At 43.6% G+C, this 18,083-nt stretch overlaps 1 protein-coding gene and 1 non-coding gene across 2 annotated transcripts in view; both read left to right on the top strand.

Moving 5' to 3' along the window:
• The window catches only part of DYNC1LI2 (dynein cytoplasmic 1 light intermediate chain 2), a 31,489-nt gene extending 19,432 nt beyond the window's left edge, over window positions 1–12,057 (top strand). The window contains exons 7-13 of the mRNA XM_066242345.1: window positions 390–525; window positions 2,785–2,896; window positions 4,422–4,481; window positions 5,587–5,628; window positions 6,019–6,136; window positions 7,484–7,600; window positions 9,101–12,057. Of these exons, the coding sequence (XP_066098442.1) occupies window positions 390–525; window positions 2,785–2,896; window positions 4,422–4,481; window positions 5,587–5,628; window positions 6,019–6,136; window positions 7,484–7,600; window positions 9,101–9,201 (686 nt within the window). The 3' untranslated portion in view covers window positions 9,202–12,057. The remainder of the gene's footprint in view (window positions 1–389; window positions 526–2,784; window positions 2,897–4,421; window positions 4,482–5,586; window positions 5,629–6,018; window positions 6,137–7,483; window positions 7,601–9,100) is intronic.
• A 1,343-nt stretch (window positions 12,058–13,400) lies between these two features.
• LOC136313784 (small Cajal body-specific RNA 8) lies at window positions 13,401–13,531 on the top strand. The gene has a single exon (XR_010727221.1). It is a non-coding gene; the product is annotated as a small Cajal body-specific RNA 8 (non-coding RNA).
• Window positions 13,532–18,083: the final 4,552 nt, after the last annotated feature.

The raw sequence follows: 18,083 nt of genomic DNA, 5'->3' as shown, positions 1-18,083 counted from the left end.
TTTACGAGTTAAAAAATGAACTGCACAACCCATATAGTATCAACGTGCTTTATGCCTTTAACCTGTTTAATCTGCTGCTATTATCCTTTGTTTGTTTCAATTGACTTTTTGAGAGAGAGAAAACATCAATATGTTGTTCCACTTATTTATGCATTTATTGGTTAATTCTTATGTGTGCCCTGACTGGGGATCAAACCTACAATCTTGTTTTATTGGGATGATGCTCTAACCAGCTGAGATACCTGGCCAGGGCTATTATCCTTTTAATTTTTTAATTTTTAACACTTTTCTATTGATCAACCTATAAGTAGTAACTGTGAGGATTGTGTGTGAGTGTGTGTGCTTTTGCCTCTTGTAGTGAATTGGTTTTCCTTAAGCAGATTGATTAGATGGAGCTGCCTTGATTTACACCTCAGTGAAGGAAGAGAAAAACCTCGACTTGTTGTATAAGTACATTGTTCATAAAACATACGGTTTCCACTTTACCACTCCTGCCTTAGTTGTGGAAAAGGACTCAGTTTTTATGTGAGTTTTTTATAAGTGATGCTTTCAAACTCTATTCTTCATAGTACATTTGCTCTTTACATTTTATCCTTCCAAGTACGGTGCCTTCTGTCTTACACAGCCTTGGGGCATAGTGATAGGCACACCCAGATTTCCCCTCTGCTCCTTCCCAGGGTCCTTGCTATCCTGCCTCCAGCCTGAGGGAAGTGGGTGTGTGAGGCCCTGGTTGCTGCCTTCATTGAGAGCAGTTGCCAAAACTTAAGCTAGCCATTTTTGCCACTTACTGTCTACTCTGATAAAATACTGGCTGGGGAGGGATGTCGAAGGAGAGAGAATTGGTGCTGTGGGGATCCTGAATGTTTTCTGTTGAAGCATCTGGTTTTTCTGCCCATCAGCAGGCATCTCTGTCAGCATGGGCTTTGCCATACTGCTTGCTTATTGTGTTTCCAGCAGTTCACATTACTGGCCAGGGACTTGGGTACCTGTTTGCCCAAGTTTGTATCTTTCTCTCCCAGGAGAATGATGATGCGTAAATAATGATGATGCATAAATAAATATTGAAGCTGTGGTCTCTGAGAGGACTCATTGTTTTTAGGCTTAGATATCCTCTTGACTTAATAAAGAATTACAGTTTATTCCGCAAAAACTGAGGACCTCCTAGGTGCCCGGATTCTGTGCTGAGGACACAGAAATGAATGAGGTGGTCCCTGAACATGGCACACACAGTCAAGGAGAGGTAGGGCAGTAGTGGGGTAGTGGAGGCATTGCAGCAGGGAAGGCAGAGTGGGCGATGCTGGAAGGATGAGGGGTGCCGGCCAGGCCGGCCAGAGAGAATGGAGGGGTGGGAGGCACAGTCGGTAAGAAGACTGATGGTGTGAAGGCCAGGAGCTCAGGACTGTATTGGTTGTCTCCTAAGCATTCAGGGAGAGCCTCCCTAGAGGTGCTTGCAGATAGCAAAGCTAGACACTTCAGATGATTTTAGAGAATCCCCTAGAGCAGTCAGGTCGGCACCAAAGATATAACAAGTGTAGAGTACTGTGTTTTTGGCATCTGCCAATGCCTAGATCACATGGGATCCCAGGAAGCAGGAGGAGCAGGCAGATTGGCTGGTCCAGAATAGAGAAGTATCTCGCAGCTTCTGAAGGCTGCATGGGTCATGGTGATATCTTGATCACACCTTTTCCCTCTGCACTTTTGGTCCTGGAGATAGTTGCCTATTTGGGAGCTGGTGATGTCAGCAAAGCGATTTGGGCGGAGAGCCCCGGCTAAGCACCCCCTTGATTTTAGGGCTATGGAACAGGAATTGGATGGAGAATGAGATGCCTGTGAGAATCAATCACTATTTTTTAGAGCTTCTAGAGTTCAAAATATGTCGTGTAGGGCAGTGTTTTTCAACCACCGGTCTGTGGACTAGTCTGCCAGAAATTTTGTGCTGGTCTGTGAAAGAGTTAACCACCCTGATGTTGTATGAAGATTATAGACCCAGTGATCTTAGTTGAATTTACTTATGCTTGGGGTGATTTCTGCCTTAGTGGTCCCTGAAATCTATTTTCACCGATTTCCAAATGTAAGAAGGTTGAAAACTACTGATGTGGGACATTATACTTGTTCCTTTAGAAAAGTCTGGTGGGCTGTGGCTTAACGTAGTGTAACCTGGGTGCCATTTTGCCCTATGATGTCAAGCTAGGGAGCACCCATGTAGGAGGCTCAAGGACTCGTGTCCTCTGGTTTGGCTGGTTTGGGGCCCAGGTAGTATAGAATCTGGTAGGTAGATTTTCCCAAACCAGTAAAATTAATGAACCAATCCATAAGAAACTATTGTCAGAAAGAAAAGTTCTCAGAGAAATAGCTTATAGGAGAGTTGCTTGCGTGCCAAAGAATAGCAGTCCCATCCTGATCTCTGTCCTCTATGCTGGTCTTTGCATTTTCTGCTTTTGGAACAGGGCCCCATTGTATCCTTCCTCTTCTGGGTGGAGTTGTGGGAAGGCTCTGAACATTTGCTGTGGCTCAGGATCTGTAGTCAGTAAGATCCCATTCTGGCTTCTTAGGCCTTGGGCCCCATGAACTCAGTGTGGAGCAGGACCTGCAATGTTGATCTGATGGGTTATACATGCAGTATTTCACTTGTCTAATGAAAGTTACAAGTCAGCTCCAACAACTAACAGATGAGCTCTTATGGGAAAGGAACTTACCCAGGAGTCCCATCTAACCCAGAATGTGTGTTGTATGCTGTAAGGCAGTCTCAGGGAAAACAGTCAATCATTGTTTCTCTGCCTTTAGACCTGCTGGCTGGGACAATGAAAAGAAAATAGCTATTTTACATGAAAATTTCACAACTGTGAAGCCAGAAGATGCATATGAAGATTTCATCATGAAACCTCCTGTGAGAAAGGTACCCAAATCAATCACTTTAAGAGTTGTAGGTGTTTGTTTGCTTATTTTTTATGGGAAAGGAAACCTATAAAGAATCAGGTCTTACACATTGAACTGTCCTGGGGGAAAAACATAAATTAAGCACCCTTTTAAAAAAAAGTCTTTAGTCTGACCAGGTAGGGGTGCAGTGGATAAGAGTGTCGGACTGGGATGTGGAGGACCCAGGTTTGAGACCCCGAGATCGCCAGCTTGAGCATGGGCTCATCTGGTTTGAGCAAGGCTCACCAGCTTGAGCCCAAGGTCACTGACTCCAGCAAAAAAGGGGTCAGTTGATTTTCTGTAGCCCCCCGGTCAAGGCACATATGAGAAATCAATCAGTGAACAACTAAGGAACCGCAACGAAGAATTGATGTTTCTCATCTCTCTCCCTTCCTGTCTGTCTGTCCCTATCCCTCTCTCTAACTCTTTTTGTCTATGGCACCCAAAAAAAAAAAGTCTTTAGCCTGACCAGGTAGTGGATCAATGAATAGAGTATGCTGAGGACCCAGGTTCAAAATCCCGAGATTGCTAGCTTGAGCGTGGGATCATACACATGACCCCATGGTTGCTGGCTTGAGCCCAAAGGTCGCTGGCTTGAACAAGGGGTCATTTGCTTTGCTGGAGCCCCCTAATCAAGCACATATGAGAAAGCACTCAATAAACAACTAAGGGGCTACAGTGAAGAATTGATGCTTCTCACTCTCTTCCTTCCTGTCTGTTCCTGTCTGTCTGTCTCTCTTGCTTAAAATAAAAAAAAATTTAGATGAGGTCTGGTATTATGCAAATAGATTTGGGTAGCGGGGTCTGAGTGATGGAGTAGCCACATTGTGTGGGGTTGAAGTTTCGCATTAAGTCCTGACAGTGCTACCACCACCTCTGAACTGTTAGTTGAGCCCCTTGCTCCTGTGAGCTCCCGCAGACTGACCTGGTAGGTATTTAGAACCTGCCAGACTTATAAAAGATCAGTTGGACACATGCCAAGGCATGGAGCTTCTGCCAGGATAGGAAAACATTACTGCAGGCTCAGCAGGGTCTCTTCCCAGACCCATGTGGAGGGAGATCTTAGTCCAGATTCTCCTTTAAGCTGAAAATTTTTTTTTTTTTTTTTGAGAGGCAGTAAGGCAGACTCCCACATGTGTCCTAACTGGGTTCCACCGGGCAAGCCTCTTACCGGGCCATGCTATGCCAGTCTGGGTCCACTGCTTTGTTGTTCAGCAACCAATCTATTTTAGCACCTAAGGTGAAGCCGTGGTGCCATCTTCAGCGCCCGGGACCAACTTGCTCAAACCATTCAAACCATGGCTATGGGTAGGAGGAGGGGAGGGGTGGGGAAGCAGATGGTCACGTCTGTGTGCCCTGACCAAGATTCAAACCCGGGGCTTCCACATGCTGGACCGATGCTCTATTGCTGAGCCAATTGGCCAGTGCCTCAGCATGAATTTTGACAGTAGTTCGGGTATTCTTGAACTGTGACCATGAATGAATTCTGTTTTTTCCCTTCACAGCTGGTCCATGACAAAGAGTTGTCAGCAGAGGATGAGCAGGTGTTCCTGATGAAGCAACAGGTAAGAAGACCAGTGAGGCCAGAGCAGAGGCCTCCTCATGAGTGAAATACCAGCCCCTGGACAGGGTGTCGGTATCAGCGAGCTTGCTAAAGCAGTTGCAAGCAGGTCTCCTTGTTTCCTTTTGTTTCTAAAACTGGTACAGAGTAGGGGTTAGACTCCCTGCCTCAGGGGGTTCTCTGCCTGCCTTACAGATTCTCCTACAGTGATTGGGTTTGTTATCTTTTTAAGTACTCTTTCTGTCTAGAAATGTAGGTTTTCTTTTTTCTTTTTTTTTTTTTTTTTTTACAGAGGCAGAGATAGACAGGGACAGACAGACAGGAACGGAGAGAGATGAGAAGCATCAATCATCAGTTTCTCGTTGTGCGCGTTGCGACTTCTTAGTTGTTCATTGATTGCTTTCTCACATGTGCCTTGACCGTGGGCCTTCAGCAGACCGAGTAACCCCCTGCTGGAGCCAGGGACCTTGGGTCCAAGCTGGTGAGCTCTTTGCTCAAGCCAGATGAGCCCGCGCTCAAGCTGGCGACCTCGGGGTCTCGAACCTGGGTCCTTCCGCATCCCAGTCCGACGCTCTATCCACTGCGCCACCACAGGTCAGGCCTAGAAATGTAGGTTTTCTTTATGGTATTTCCTATGTTGACAGTTGACTAAGTGCCCTGACCTCACTTCCATTATTTACATAGCCCCACACAGCCTTGTGCCGGAAGGCAGGTGAGCTGATACACCCACTTGGTAGGTGAGGAAAGTAACTTCCCCAAACTGACATAGGGACTCAATTTTGCCTTACTGTTTCACTTGGACTGTTAAGACATGTCCTAGGTCTGCTTTGATGGTACAGGCAGGTCCGCAGGGGGTGTTAACAGTTCTTTTGCCAACTTCCCCTCCCTTCTGTGCTTTCCTTGCTTTATTAGTTTCAAAACTGGTTACTTGGGATATTTTTTTCCACTGCATACCAAATTGCTCAATTTAAGGTTTTTGCATTTAGAATGTAAAATCTATGACCTGATTGTTAATGTGCCCTCTAGTGGAATACTTGGAAATGTTTCTTCAGCCCTTCAGTGCACTCTGCAGGCTTTGGTTAATGGCCAGTGTGTCCCTCTCTTTGCAGTCACTCCTTGCCAAGCAGCCAGCCACGCCCACCAGAGCCTCCGTGAGTACCTTAAACAGAGGGTCAAGGACCAGTGTCGTGGGTGTCTTCAGACTTTGTTCTGTCATTTGTGAGAGTTAGTGTGGGCTTTGAATTTTCAAAGGGAGTTTGGTCCCCCAATGGCCCAGGGCCAGGAACGTAGTAGGAACTCAGAAAATACCTTAGGAAGGAATACTGCTCTGGGAATTTAAGTGAGCAGGCTGTTACCTTGATAACTCTTCTTTCAGGAGAAACAGCTCTAGAGAGGAACTGAACTGGGAGTAAACTCCCAATCCTCCCACCCTTCTCCCAAGACTGTGCACAATACCCTCTTCACTTATGGTTTCATTTTGGGAATATGTATTTTCTGTTATTTTTATGCCTGTGTGTGACTTGGGTTTGTTTTGGACTTAGGAATCCCCTGCAAGAGGACCCTCTGGGTCTCCAAGAACTCAGGGCCGAGGAGGGCCAGCCAGCGTGCCCAGCGCCTCTCCAGGCACATCAGTAAAGAAACCAGATCCAAACATCAAAAGTATGTATCCTGTCTCTGGAGAGTGGTTTAGCCCTAGGCTCGAGCTCTGTGGGGCCACATGACTGGGTGTGGAAGGTAAAGACTCATGGCACCTGGGCAGTTTTTCCCCAGGAAGGGCTATCTTCCACATCCCCTCTCTCAAAGAGAGGGGCTCATGGCAGGGAGAGGCCAAGGCCTGTTGTTGTTTTTTTTAAGTTTATTGGAAAGCCTGCCTCTGTGTGTGTGTGTGTGTGTGTGTGTGTGTGTGTGTGTGTGAGAGAGAGAGAGAGAGAGAGACACACACACACACACACACACACACAGATGGGGACAGACAGGAAGGGAGAGAGATGAGAAGCATCAATTCTTTGTTGTGGCACTTTAGTTGTTCATTGATTGCTTTTTCATATGTTCCTTGACCGGGGGTTACAGCAGACTGAGTGACCCCATGTTCAAGCCAGAGACCTTGAGCTCAAGCTGGCAACCTTGGGGTTTTGAACCTGGGTCCTCCATGTCCCAGTCCAACGCTCTATCCACTGTGCCACCGCCTGGTCAGGTCAAGGCCTGTTTCTTTTCTTTTTTTCTTTAAAATTTTATCTATTCATTATAGAGAGGGGAGAGAGAGAGAGAGAGAAAGAAGGGGGGAGGAGCAGGAAGCATCAACTTCCATATGTGCCTTGACCAGGCAAGCCCAGGGTTTTGAACAGGCAACCTCAGCGCTTCCAGGTTGACACTTTATCCACTGTGCCACCACAGGTCAGGCAAGGCCTGTTTCTTTATTGGAATCAGTGGCCCTTCCACCTGTACCTGGCTTTGTGTAAGACCTTGGTTAGGCAGTGCCAATTCCTTTGGAGGGAAATACAATAGAATAAGTCACATTAAACTTTTTGTTTTGGCCTGACCAGTGGTGGCACAGTGGATAGAGTGTCAACCTGAAATGCTGAGATCACTAGTTCAAAACCCTGGGCTTGCCTGGTCAAGCAATGGGTGAACAACTAAAGTGAAGCAACTATGAGTTGAAACTTCTCATCTCTCCCCCTCCCTCGTAAAATCAAAAATAAAATCTTTAAAAAAAGAAAAAAATGAGGAAAGCACTGTTTTGTGGACAGGGAGCTGATGTGGAATACAAGTTATTTATTAGGCCCCAAACAGGTGGAAATCTAAATAGGTTTCCACTTATTAATCAAGCTAACATATAACAGCCTCAGCAGTGGCAGTGCGTAAGGCATCATAGTAAATGAATGTGCTTAGTATCCTAGGAAGACGATAACCACCAGTGGATGATGCTAAGCTGAAAACTAAGGTTTGTGTATTTTGTCGAGTAATCCAGTTCATGTGATGCTTTTATTCCCCTTAATGTTTCCTTAGATAATGCGGCAAGTGAAGGGGTGTTGGCCAGCTTCTTCAATAGTCTATTGAGTAAAAAAACAGGCTCTCCTGGAAGTCCTGGTGCTGGTGCGGTGCAGAGCACAGCCAAGAAGTCAGGTACTGAAGGACCGTCGAGACTATCACCTTCTGTTTGAGGAGTCTAGAAGGGGGGCGGCAGGAGAGTCTGCTCTCACCGGACCTGCAGACCGTCGGTTTTCTGAACATGAACAGCCAAGCAAGGAAGCACTTCTCTGCTTTATGCTGACAGTATACTTTACGGTGGGATTACCTTACTGCCGTACAGGTTTCCTGGGCACTAAGGTGGGGGTTGTGTATACTCAGGTTCTCAGGAGCTGACTGTTGGGTGAGTTGAGGTAGGTCCTAAACTATACACGTGGCCCTGGCGTAGAAGCTCGATCCATTGGAGATCATGGCCTAGGGCCCTGGTCGGCAAACTGCAGCTCATGAGCCACATGCTGCTCTTTGGCCCCTTGAGTGTGTCTCTTCCACAAAATACCACGTGTGGGCGCTACCTCGATAAGGAATGTACCTACCTATATAGTTTAAGTTTTAAAAATTTGGCTCTCAAAAGAAATATCAATCGTTGTACTGTTGATATTTGGCTCTGTTGACTAATGAGTTTGCCGACCACTAGGACTCTAGGGTGTACCATTGACATTTTATTTATTTAATTTCTTACTATGTTTTACAAGGATTTTTGTTTGCTGCCCCCGGTCATGCGAACACTCACTGTCTCACTGGAGGGTTTTCGTTTCCTCCTCCATGAAGCACCTCCACCCATCCCACCCCCTCCATTTGTGTTTCTGTATGGGCCATTAGGGCCAGTTTATATCTTTCAAGTCTCTGAAACAAATACTCAAGTTTCTTGGGAGTTACATATTTTCCCGGGAAGCTTGTGGCCATTTTAAGTTTTTGGCTTTTAATTCTCCATTGGATATAAAAAATATTGATACAGGGTTTTCTCTAATTAATCTTTTCATATCAAAGGGAGACCATTAGAATCACTCCATCCTCAGGTCAGCCTGGGCCTCCAGGGGCTCCTGAGTTCTTAGAGACTCAGAATCCTGTCGGATGGCCCAGGCTGTGAGCTCCTCCTTAGTAGAAAATAGGGGTCATTTCCAGGCCCCAGTTAGTATTTGACAACAAAAAAATATGAACACTGACTCTGTGTAAGATCAAAATGTCTGGGCTTAGTCTTATTTTCTTATTGAAATGTAGTGTTTCTGGCCCATACATTTGTGTCAGTTTAGTGTTGTAATTAGAAACAAAGTCTGAACTCCTCTGTGTTCGAGGCACAGAAAGTAGTATGCTGCCATGCACAGTGAGAGGGTTCAGAAAGGCCCTTATATCGGCACAATGGCATCCCCAGGCAGGGGACAGTCATGTGATCAGGGGAGCACAGACCTGTGAGATTTGGAATAAAGAAGGAAAATTTAGGTCTGTCTCATAATCATTGTAATAAAATAAAGCTTTTCTCATTCTTACTAAGATTGAGGTTGTTATCACCACAAATGAAGTCTGTATAGTTAGTTGTAAGTGTTCCTTTCTAAAAATTCTTTTCTGGTCTCTCATCACTGCTCTCTTTTATTTTTAAAGGACAAAAGACTGTGTTGACAAATGTTCAGGAAGAACTGGATAGAATGACTCGAAAACCAGACTCCTTGGTAACAAACTCTTCAACAGAAAATGAAGCCTGATACTCCTTAAAAGTGCATATGTAAAATGACCAAATAACTATGTATATTGATCTGCTAAGACCAGGATTTTTCTGATATGGCACATACTATCAGTTTTTGGGGGCAGGGGAGATGAACTTTAAAAAAAATACTTCATTGGCTTGTCCGAGTGAGAATTGCACATTTAGGAAGGTTATGTGTCAGATCCCGTTGTTAAGGATAACCTTGGACTCTCAGGCATGTGGCTCTCTGTGGGAGGCAAGTGCAGGCGGGGCTTCATGTGGAGGGGCCGGTGGTGGAGAGAAAGGGCCCGCTTTCTCGAAGGGTGGATGGAGCAAGTGAGACCGGGAGATCATTATCAGATGGTGGCTAGTCTGACCAGTTGCTTGCTAGCAAATTCACTTGTTCTTGGGAAGCAGGTTAGTAGCAGAAAGTCCAGGAAATAATAAAGGCTGAAGGGAGGAATGAGAGAAGTGATAGGGGGAAGCTGAACATTGAAGGAGATGAAGCAAGGAGGGGATGAACAGTGTTAGTAAATACTGTGCATTCAGTAGAAGTTGAATAATCATTTTTAAGACTTAATATCAGAAGCATTTCCAAACTAAACACTAAGCAAAATAGGAATTAGACTTGTTCTGAATGCATCTTTAACTTATGAAAGATGTGTTAAGTGTTGGTGTGCCTGAGTCAGGTGGAGTTGACAAGGGTGGGGAAGATGGCAGCTGCCCAGGACTCACATGCTTAGCCTAGGCCACGTCCCCATGGCAGGTGCTGGGCTCCACGCATGTGCATTGTGAGGCAGACAGTCACTGTGGGGTGTGTTTAAAATCAGCAGTTATGTAATTAGTTTTCTTTGAATTATGTTCTTTAAATAACTCCTGCTTTTTTAAATTAAAAAAAAAAACTTTTGTTTTTTTTTTTACTACCACAGGCTGGCCTACAAATAGAGAGTGGGTGACCAACCTCTCATTTTACCGTAATGCAATGTGCTACAGAAAGTTTGAGGGAGGTTTTTAATGTAGTTGCACACTGGTTAATTGGCTTGCACCAATCCCTGCCTTACGGTGTGTGGTATCCATCCTGGAGTTCCACTGAGGGAAAAGGATCTGTCCTAGCTCCCTGGTCTGATTAGTGCTATCAGGTGGACAAATAAGTGAATTTTTATATTGAAAATGCAAATGATAACATTTCTCTTGTTTCTTGTTTTTCATAAAACGTAGCATTTTTTCTTATGGAAATAAGAGTGTCAGGTGTCTCTATGTAGGACAAATTCATGCACATTATCATGTCACAACACCATTTGGAAATGACTTCTGTGGATCTGAAATGGCACTTTTAATTTTATACACGATGCAGAGCATTTAAATGCAAGCACTACCAATTAATTTAATGTGTAAAACATTTGTTGTCAAGCCAAGGGAAAAACCACAGTTCACTTATGTGGAGTTTACTTTTTTTATATGAATGTTTATTGTACTGTGTCTGAGCATAACTTCCCTAATGTCATTACTTTTACATGCAAGATTTGACTGACCACTAACATAGTACTGGGCGTAACTTAGTATGTTGTATAACAAGACTCTAAAACTCTTGAATTGCTCTTTTATAAAGGTCTGAACACTGTTAAGGAGAAGGCTGAGTATTTACTTGCCTTTCTGACAAATGTTAAATGTTTCTTGTGCCAGTTTTATTATTGAAAATATACTTTTTTCCCCCTTTTTAAATTCAGGGTTTTTTTTAATGCCTTATGGTTTCCATTTACCAGACTGTCCAGGTAATGACAGTAACCTGACTGGAGTGATAGTCATGGTGCAGTGACTGACAGATGCCAAACATCTGTGACCACCCAGTGTAGGGGTCACCTAATTTCTCTCTAGCAGCTGGGAGTTGGGGCACAGAATGAATGACCTCAGAAACAAGAAAGAATTCTTGGAAAGGAACATGCCTAAGAGGGAGAGAGTGTGATTTCAAATTTCAATACATAATTTTACATTTTTGTTTATTTTTTTATCATTTAAAGTGATAAGCACTTTTGTATCAATATAAAATATGCTAAATCTGATGAAATGCTAAGACACCTGTCTTGTGAAGGAAGGCTTCTTGGAGATCACTTGTAGTTTCTCATGACTAGTGGGTGCTCCGAGTATCAGATGAAGCTGATGCATAGTGTCGTGTGCTCAGTGGTTGCCAAAGTCTACCAGCTTTGGGGAGCTGCAGGGTTCTTTATGGGAGGTGGGAGGACGGGAAGTTTTTTTGTGTTATTTTGGGGTTTTCAAGCATTGGAACCAAAGGCCAAACAATAAATAGCCTTTACTTTTTAAAGTAAAATTCATTTTATTTGCATAATACACTTGTATGGTAGACTGGTAAAGACAATTTTATGACTATTTATATACATTATAGTGGTTACATCTGCTGTTTTTCTTTAAAATGGAAAAAATCAAAGAAATAAGCTCAGTTTTGAAGATGTGGCCATATTAAGGCCATGAATTGGTCTTTCCTAAAAAATGCAACGGGTATGCTGCTAGAATTATTTAATTTTGTTTGTACTTTTTTTTTGATTGGCATTTTAAAATCAGTATTTAAATTGAAGACATCGCATTTCATTAGTTTAACAAAGTTGAGAGTGACTGCTCTGTACATCATGACCTTAACAATGTTGATGCTATAAGTGTAAGTCCACTATTGTCTCGATACTAGGTTTATTGGTGTTTTTAACTTAAAATTAGGACTGCAGATTATTCCCCACCAGCCTTAGTCCAGGGGTGTGGCTCTATCCAGAGGCAGTATGCAGTCATGTGGAACCTTGCTTTCTAGTGCTGGAAAAAATGTCTCTAATTACTGGCTTCAATAAACATGAGTCCAGACTGCTTACAATTTTTGGTGACTTTTTTATGATAAATCCTCCTACTGGAGATACATTGACCTGTGTGCCGATCATGTGGGGTATCTGCCCTGTAGCTAAAAATGTACACCTGTCTCACTTGAAAAGTGATCAGAAATTCTGTTAAAGAAAAAACATTTGAAAACCTTGAAACACCTTCCCATTTCAAAAATTTGGAAACATTTGAGGTATGTGGAGTCCCAGGCTATGGGTAAAGTACAGTGGGGTTTGTGTGTTGCCCAACCTATTTTCTTGTCTCTTGGATAAATTTGTGATTGTCTGAATGGGCTAAGTGATTTTCACTTAACTAACTTAGAAGCCTTGAGGAGTCATAGAGGAATTTCAGAGCAACAATAACAATGGGAACAGTAAAATAAGTTCAGGAAAATCATTTGTATTAGAGATTCATTGTGTTTCTGATATTACACTTTAAACATGTTGAATATTTTGTTCTTTAAAGCTGGTTTATTATACAGATTTTCTCCCCACCTTTTTTTTTTATAAAGATTTATTGATTTTACAGTGGAGGGAGTCACAAGAAGTATCAACCCATGGTTGCTTCACTTTAGTTGTTCATTGATTGCCTGTCCTTTGTGCCTTGACTGGCCAAGCCCAGGGCTTTGAACCCATGACCTCGGTGTTTCAGGTCAGTGCTCTATCCACTGTGCCACCACAGGTCAGGCTCAAGTTTTTTTTGTATTTTTCTGAAATTGGAAACGGGGAAGCAGTCAGACAGACTCCCGCATGCGCCCCACTGGGATCCACCCGGCACGCCCACCAGGGGGCGATGTTCTGCCCACCTGGGGCGTCGCTCTACCGCAGTCAGAGCCATTCTAGGGCCTGAGGCAGAGGCCACAGAGCCATCCTCAGCGCCTGGGCAAACTTTGCTCCAATGGAGCCTTGGCTGCGGGAGGGGAAGAGAGAGACAGAGAGGAAGGAGAGGGGGAGGAGTGGAGAAGCAGATGGGCGCTTCTCCTGTGTGCCCTGGCCGGGAATCGAACCCAGGACTCCCACATGCCAGGCCGACGCTCTACCACTGAGCTAGCCAGCCAGGGCCCAGGCTCAAGTTTTTATTTTGAAAAATTATAAACCTACAGAAATGTTGGAAGAGGAATATATTGAATACCCATGGTTTTTTACATAAATTCACCAGTTAGTCACTTTTTGCCACATTTGCTTTCTCTATTTTCCTTCCTCTCTTCCTCCCTCCATGTCTTTCTACACACACATACCCTCCCCTGCTGAGTCATTTAAAGTAAGTTTTAACATCAAGGCATTTCACCCCTAAATATATTAGATGAGTCCAGGCCAGTTATTTTATAGAAAAATCCCACATTGGGAGGCTGATAAACAAATTAGGCTGAAGTACTGCTCTAATTGTCACCATACTGCCCTAAAATAAACTGCCTTTTAAAAACCAGGACAAATTGAGTGAAATTGTAATAGATAGTTGCAGGGCAGGTAGGTTTTGTTTTGTTTTAATTTTTAAAAGATAAGAAAAAGCCCACATCCTGGATTAGTCTTATGGTTTCCTCATGATTCAGTTCAGGTTCAGTTTTTTGCAAGAATGCTAAATAAGTGAGGTTTGTGTTCCAGTGTGTCACATCAGGTTGTCCCTGTATTGGTGATGGCTGGGTTTGAGTCCTTGGTGAAGATGGTGCTTGCCCATCTCCCTTCCCTCATCTATCAAATGAACTGTGAGGTGATAACATTGAAGATCTTGGCCTTAAGCCACCTTTTGCTTTTTGCTTATAACATTCACTGAAGATCCTTGCCTAAGTCAGCTACCACATTAGGAGTCCTTAAATGATAATTCTCTTATCCCGTCATTTCTCCTACCTTTATTAGCAGGCATTCATCTGTAAAGAAGAGTTTTCTTCACTTGGTCCTTTTTGTGGGTTTTTTTTTTAATTTTTTTTATTTTCTAATTTCTAATTTCTGAAGCTGGAAACGGGGAGAGACAGTCAGACAGACTCCCGCATGCACCCGACCGGGATCCACCCGGCACGCCCACCAGGGGCGACGCTCTGCCCACCAGGGGGTGATGCTCTGCCCCTCCGGGGCATCGCTCTGCCGTGACCAGAGCCACTCTAGCACCTGGGTCAGAGGCCAAGGAGCCATCCCCAGCGCCCGGGCCATCCTTGCTCCAATGGAGCCTTAGCTGCGGGAGGGAAAGAGAGACAGAGAGGAAGGAGGGGGGGGCGGGGGTGGAGAAGCAAATGGGCGCTTCTCCTATGTGCCCTGGCCGGGAATCGAACCCGGGACTTCTGCACACCAGGCCGACGCTCTACCGCTGAGCCAACCGCCCAGGGCCAACTTGGTCCTTTTTGGGTGGTGGTTTTCACTATGAATTTTTTTTTTATTCAAATGTTATGTAATCTAATATTTTAATCTTTTTGATGTTCACCCTACCCCCAGATTTGATGAGTGGTAATTACTTTAACTAGCTGTGTCTTTTTCATTTTTTTAATTGAGATATAATTCACAACATAAAACCCATTTTAAAATGTTCTATTTAGAGATTTTTAGTGTATTCACTATGTTGTGTGCCATTACCAATAGCAACCTCCAGAACATTTCCATCACCCCCAAAAGAAACACTATACCTATTAATCCCAATTCTCCCATTCCTCCAGTCACTGGCAACCACACATCTATAGATTTGCCTACTCTGGATATTTTACATAAAAGGAATGATAGAGTATTTACCTTTTTGTGTCTGGCTTCTTGCATTTAGCGTAGTGTTTCCCGGGTTTATCCATGTTGTGGCACATATCAGTACTGCTTTTTATGACTGAATAATGTCCCTTTGCATGGATAAACCACATTTTGTTTATGCACATTTGGGTTTCCAATTGTTGGTTACAATTAACACTACTATGAACATTAACATGTAAGTTTTTGTGTGTGTTCCTCATGTACATACTTAGGAGTAGCATTGCTGGGTCATAGGTGATTCAGTTATAACTGAAGAACCACCAAACTTTTCCATAGCAGCTAAACCACTTCACATTACTGCCAGCAATGTATAAAAATTCTAATTTCTCCACATCTTGATCAACACTTACTTGTTTTCTGGGAGTTTTTTGTTTAATTATAGCCAGCCCAGTAGATGTTTAGTGGTGGATCTCAGTGACTAATGATGTTGAACATTTTTTTCCTGCTCTTATTATTTGTATATATCTTTTAGGAGAATTACCTATTTAAATCTTCACAATAACTGTGAGACAAGTGCCTCTGCCATCTCCGTTTATTTTCCCAATGAGGAAACTAAGGCACAGATAGGCTAAACAGCTGCTAGGTCAGAGGCAGAATGTGAGCCCAAGAGGTCTAGCTGCTGAGTTTCAGCTAATCATGGTGTTGTGCAGCTATTTATTGTACTCATTTAAATCAGAGGGGGTAGCCTGACCTGTGGTGGCGCAGTGGATAAAGCATCAACCTGGAAATGCTGAGGTCGCCGGTTCGAAACTCTGGGCTTGCCTGGTCAAGGCACATATGGGAGTTGATGCTTCCAGCTCCTCCCCACTCTCTGTCCCTTTCTCTCTCCTCTCTAAAATGAATAAATAAAATTTAAAAAAAAATTAAAAAAAAATAAATCAGAGGGGGTAAACTGTCAATTGAAAGTGTTTTTATGTGGTCCTAAGTACATGTCTGTTGTTTTTTTTTAGCCTTTCCCCCTTTGTGTCATGGATGGAGGAGTCGTTTTTATTAGACAGAGAATATACCTAAGAGAAAGTGTCCAGTGCACAAAGGGAAGGGGCTGTAGTCACAGGTTGCTGAGAAAGGGAGGTGAGGTGCCTGCCATTCTCCCATCTTGGAAGGACCTCTGCCTCTCAGGGCATGAAGAGCTTTGAGGGTCACCTGTGGTAAGGGCTTCTGGCAGGCCCTGGATGTAGACCTTCACCAGGCTACATCTGGATTTTCTCTCCTGCCACCTCTGGATTGGGAGCAGCCCACGGGAGGAGGCTCCTGGAGTGTTGGGGAGGGAGGACGTGGGCTCCGGTGGGTTCCAATCCTGGTATTTCCTCTGACCTTTGGAATCAGGCAAATACAGTTTAGACAGATGAGAAATTGACCAAGAAGCAGAACAACCCTGGTGTGTGGTTGCCCAGTGGCTAGAGCATCAACCTGGAATGTTGCAGTTGCTGGTTCGAAATCCTAGGCTTGCCTGGTTTGGCACCTACAACAAGCAACAAGCAAGCAATGAACAGCTAAAGTGAAGCAACTAAGTTGATACTTCTTGTTCTGTACCCCCTTCTTTCTGTAGAATCAATAAATAAAATCTTAGAAAAAACAAGAACAAGAAGACAACCAAAATTGGGGAATTTCACCCCTCTTAGGCCTTTCTTTGTAAAGTGTGGGTAAAATTTCTTTTCACTCCTTGTGACCATTAGATGAGGTCCACATGTGCCTGGCATATGGTAGGTTTTCAGTGTATTGTTGACCATGAAAATACCTTTAGGAAACTAATAAACATTGCTCCAGCAATGCCCTTTGTATCCGTATAGAATCTACCCTTTCCATTTGTGGCATTTTACATTTTGTAGTTTACATCTCTCTAAAGAAAGTAGAGGTTGGAGGGCTGGATATTTGGTAACCACTCTTCTGGTGTAGTTCCCATGGGAAGCTACGCCTGAGCCCTCAATTCTGGAGACATGGACAGTGCTTGCTGATCAGTGCTGTGGCAGTGCTTGCTGATTAGTGCTGTGTGCCTTGCCCTGCAAGGCCAGCAGGTAGCCACAGGATGCACAGTGCCACCTCGATACTCTGTGACTTGCTGGATGAGGCACAGACGCTGTGTTCTGATTAAGAGGAGACTGTGGACCTATAGCTGTGTTGGGAACACAAGGAAGAAGGTAGAACTCCCACTGTGGTTGGACAATGTGGCCAGCTGGCGCAGTGGGCCAGGTCGCGGTTGAGCCATAGCCCAGAAGTATCCTGGGCTGTGATTCTGAGGGAATCGCACAGCTTGAAGAGAGAGGAGCTGCTGAGCTAGCAGGGGTGTGAAAGGATAGGAATGGGGGTTTGGTGGAAACCAGGGCTCTTTCTGGGAGAGTCAACACCTTGGGCAACATTTCACACAGGAGGAACCCAACCTTTCAAGGGTGTCTAATCTTTTTAATACATTTCTATGTGTGCCGTGGCCAGATACCTCAGTTGGTTGGAGCATCTTCACAGTACACTAGGGTTTGGTTTGCTTCCCTGTCAGGGCATATGTAGGAATCAACCAATGCAGGCATGAACAACAAAATCGCTGTTTCTCTCATTCTTTCTAAAATAAATTTTTAAAAAAATTCCTATGTAGATAAAAACATTTTTTCCAGTACTGCTAACATTAACTGTTTTAGATAGCTTTTACCAAGCAACTCAAGATAAATCACAGCCCTTGCCAGATAGCTCAGTTGTTTAGAGCATCAACCCAAGGCCCAGAGATTGCCAGTTTGATCCTGTCAGGGCACATACGGTAACAGATTGAGGTTCCTGTCTTTCTCACTCGCTCTCTCCCCCCTCCTCTTGTAGAAATCAATAACAACAAAAAAAAATTATAAGATTATGATATTTTTATATATGATGTTAATTGAACTCAATTACATTCCTAAATGGTCATTGGGCTCCACCATTTGCCCTGCCCTGCCTCCTCGCAAACACCGTTAATCAATGTCACCCCAATAAATGTAATTTTAAAAAAAACCTAAAGTGCTAGAAAAGCAAATAAGATCTAAATTTTAGATTATAAGCATCTTAATTATTGTTTGGAAAAGAATTCTACAATTTAAAAGTATGTCCCTTTTTAAGGCAGTATTTATTTTAGAGAGTGGGGTTGCTTTAGTACATCTGTCAGCAGGCTGTGGCATGTTAACATCTGTCCTTGATATTTCAAGTATTTGGCACCGTTTTACTGGGAATCCATTTTTTACTTACTCAGAATCATCTCACAAATGTTAGCCTGGAATTAAACTTTGGAGCTTATAGGAAACTGAACACAGTACTTGTTTAAACTTTGCATACAGATACTATG

The sequence above is a fragment of the Saccopteryx bilineata genome, chromosome 9 (genome assembly GCF_036850765.1).
Source record: "Saccopteryx bilineata isolate mSacBil1 chromosome 9, mSacBil1_pri_phased_curated, whole genome shotgun sequence".
NCBI lineage: Eukaryota > Metazoa > Chordata > Mammalia > Chiroptera > Emballonuridae > Saccopteryx > Saccopteryx bilineata.
This window is presented reverse-complemented; position numbering and strand designations above follow the sequence as displayed.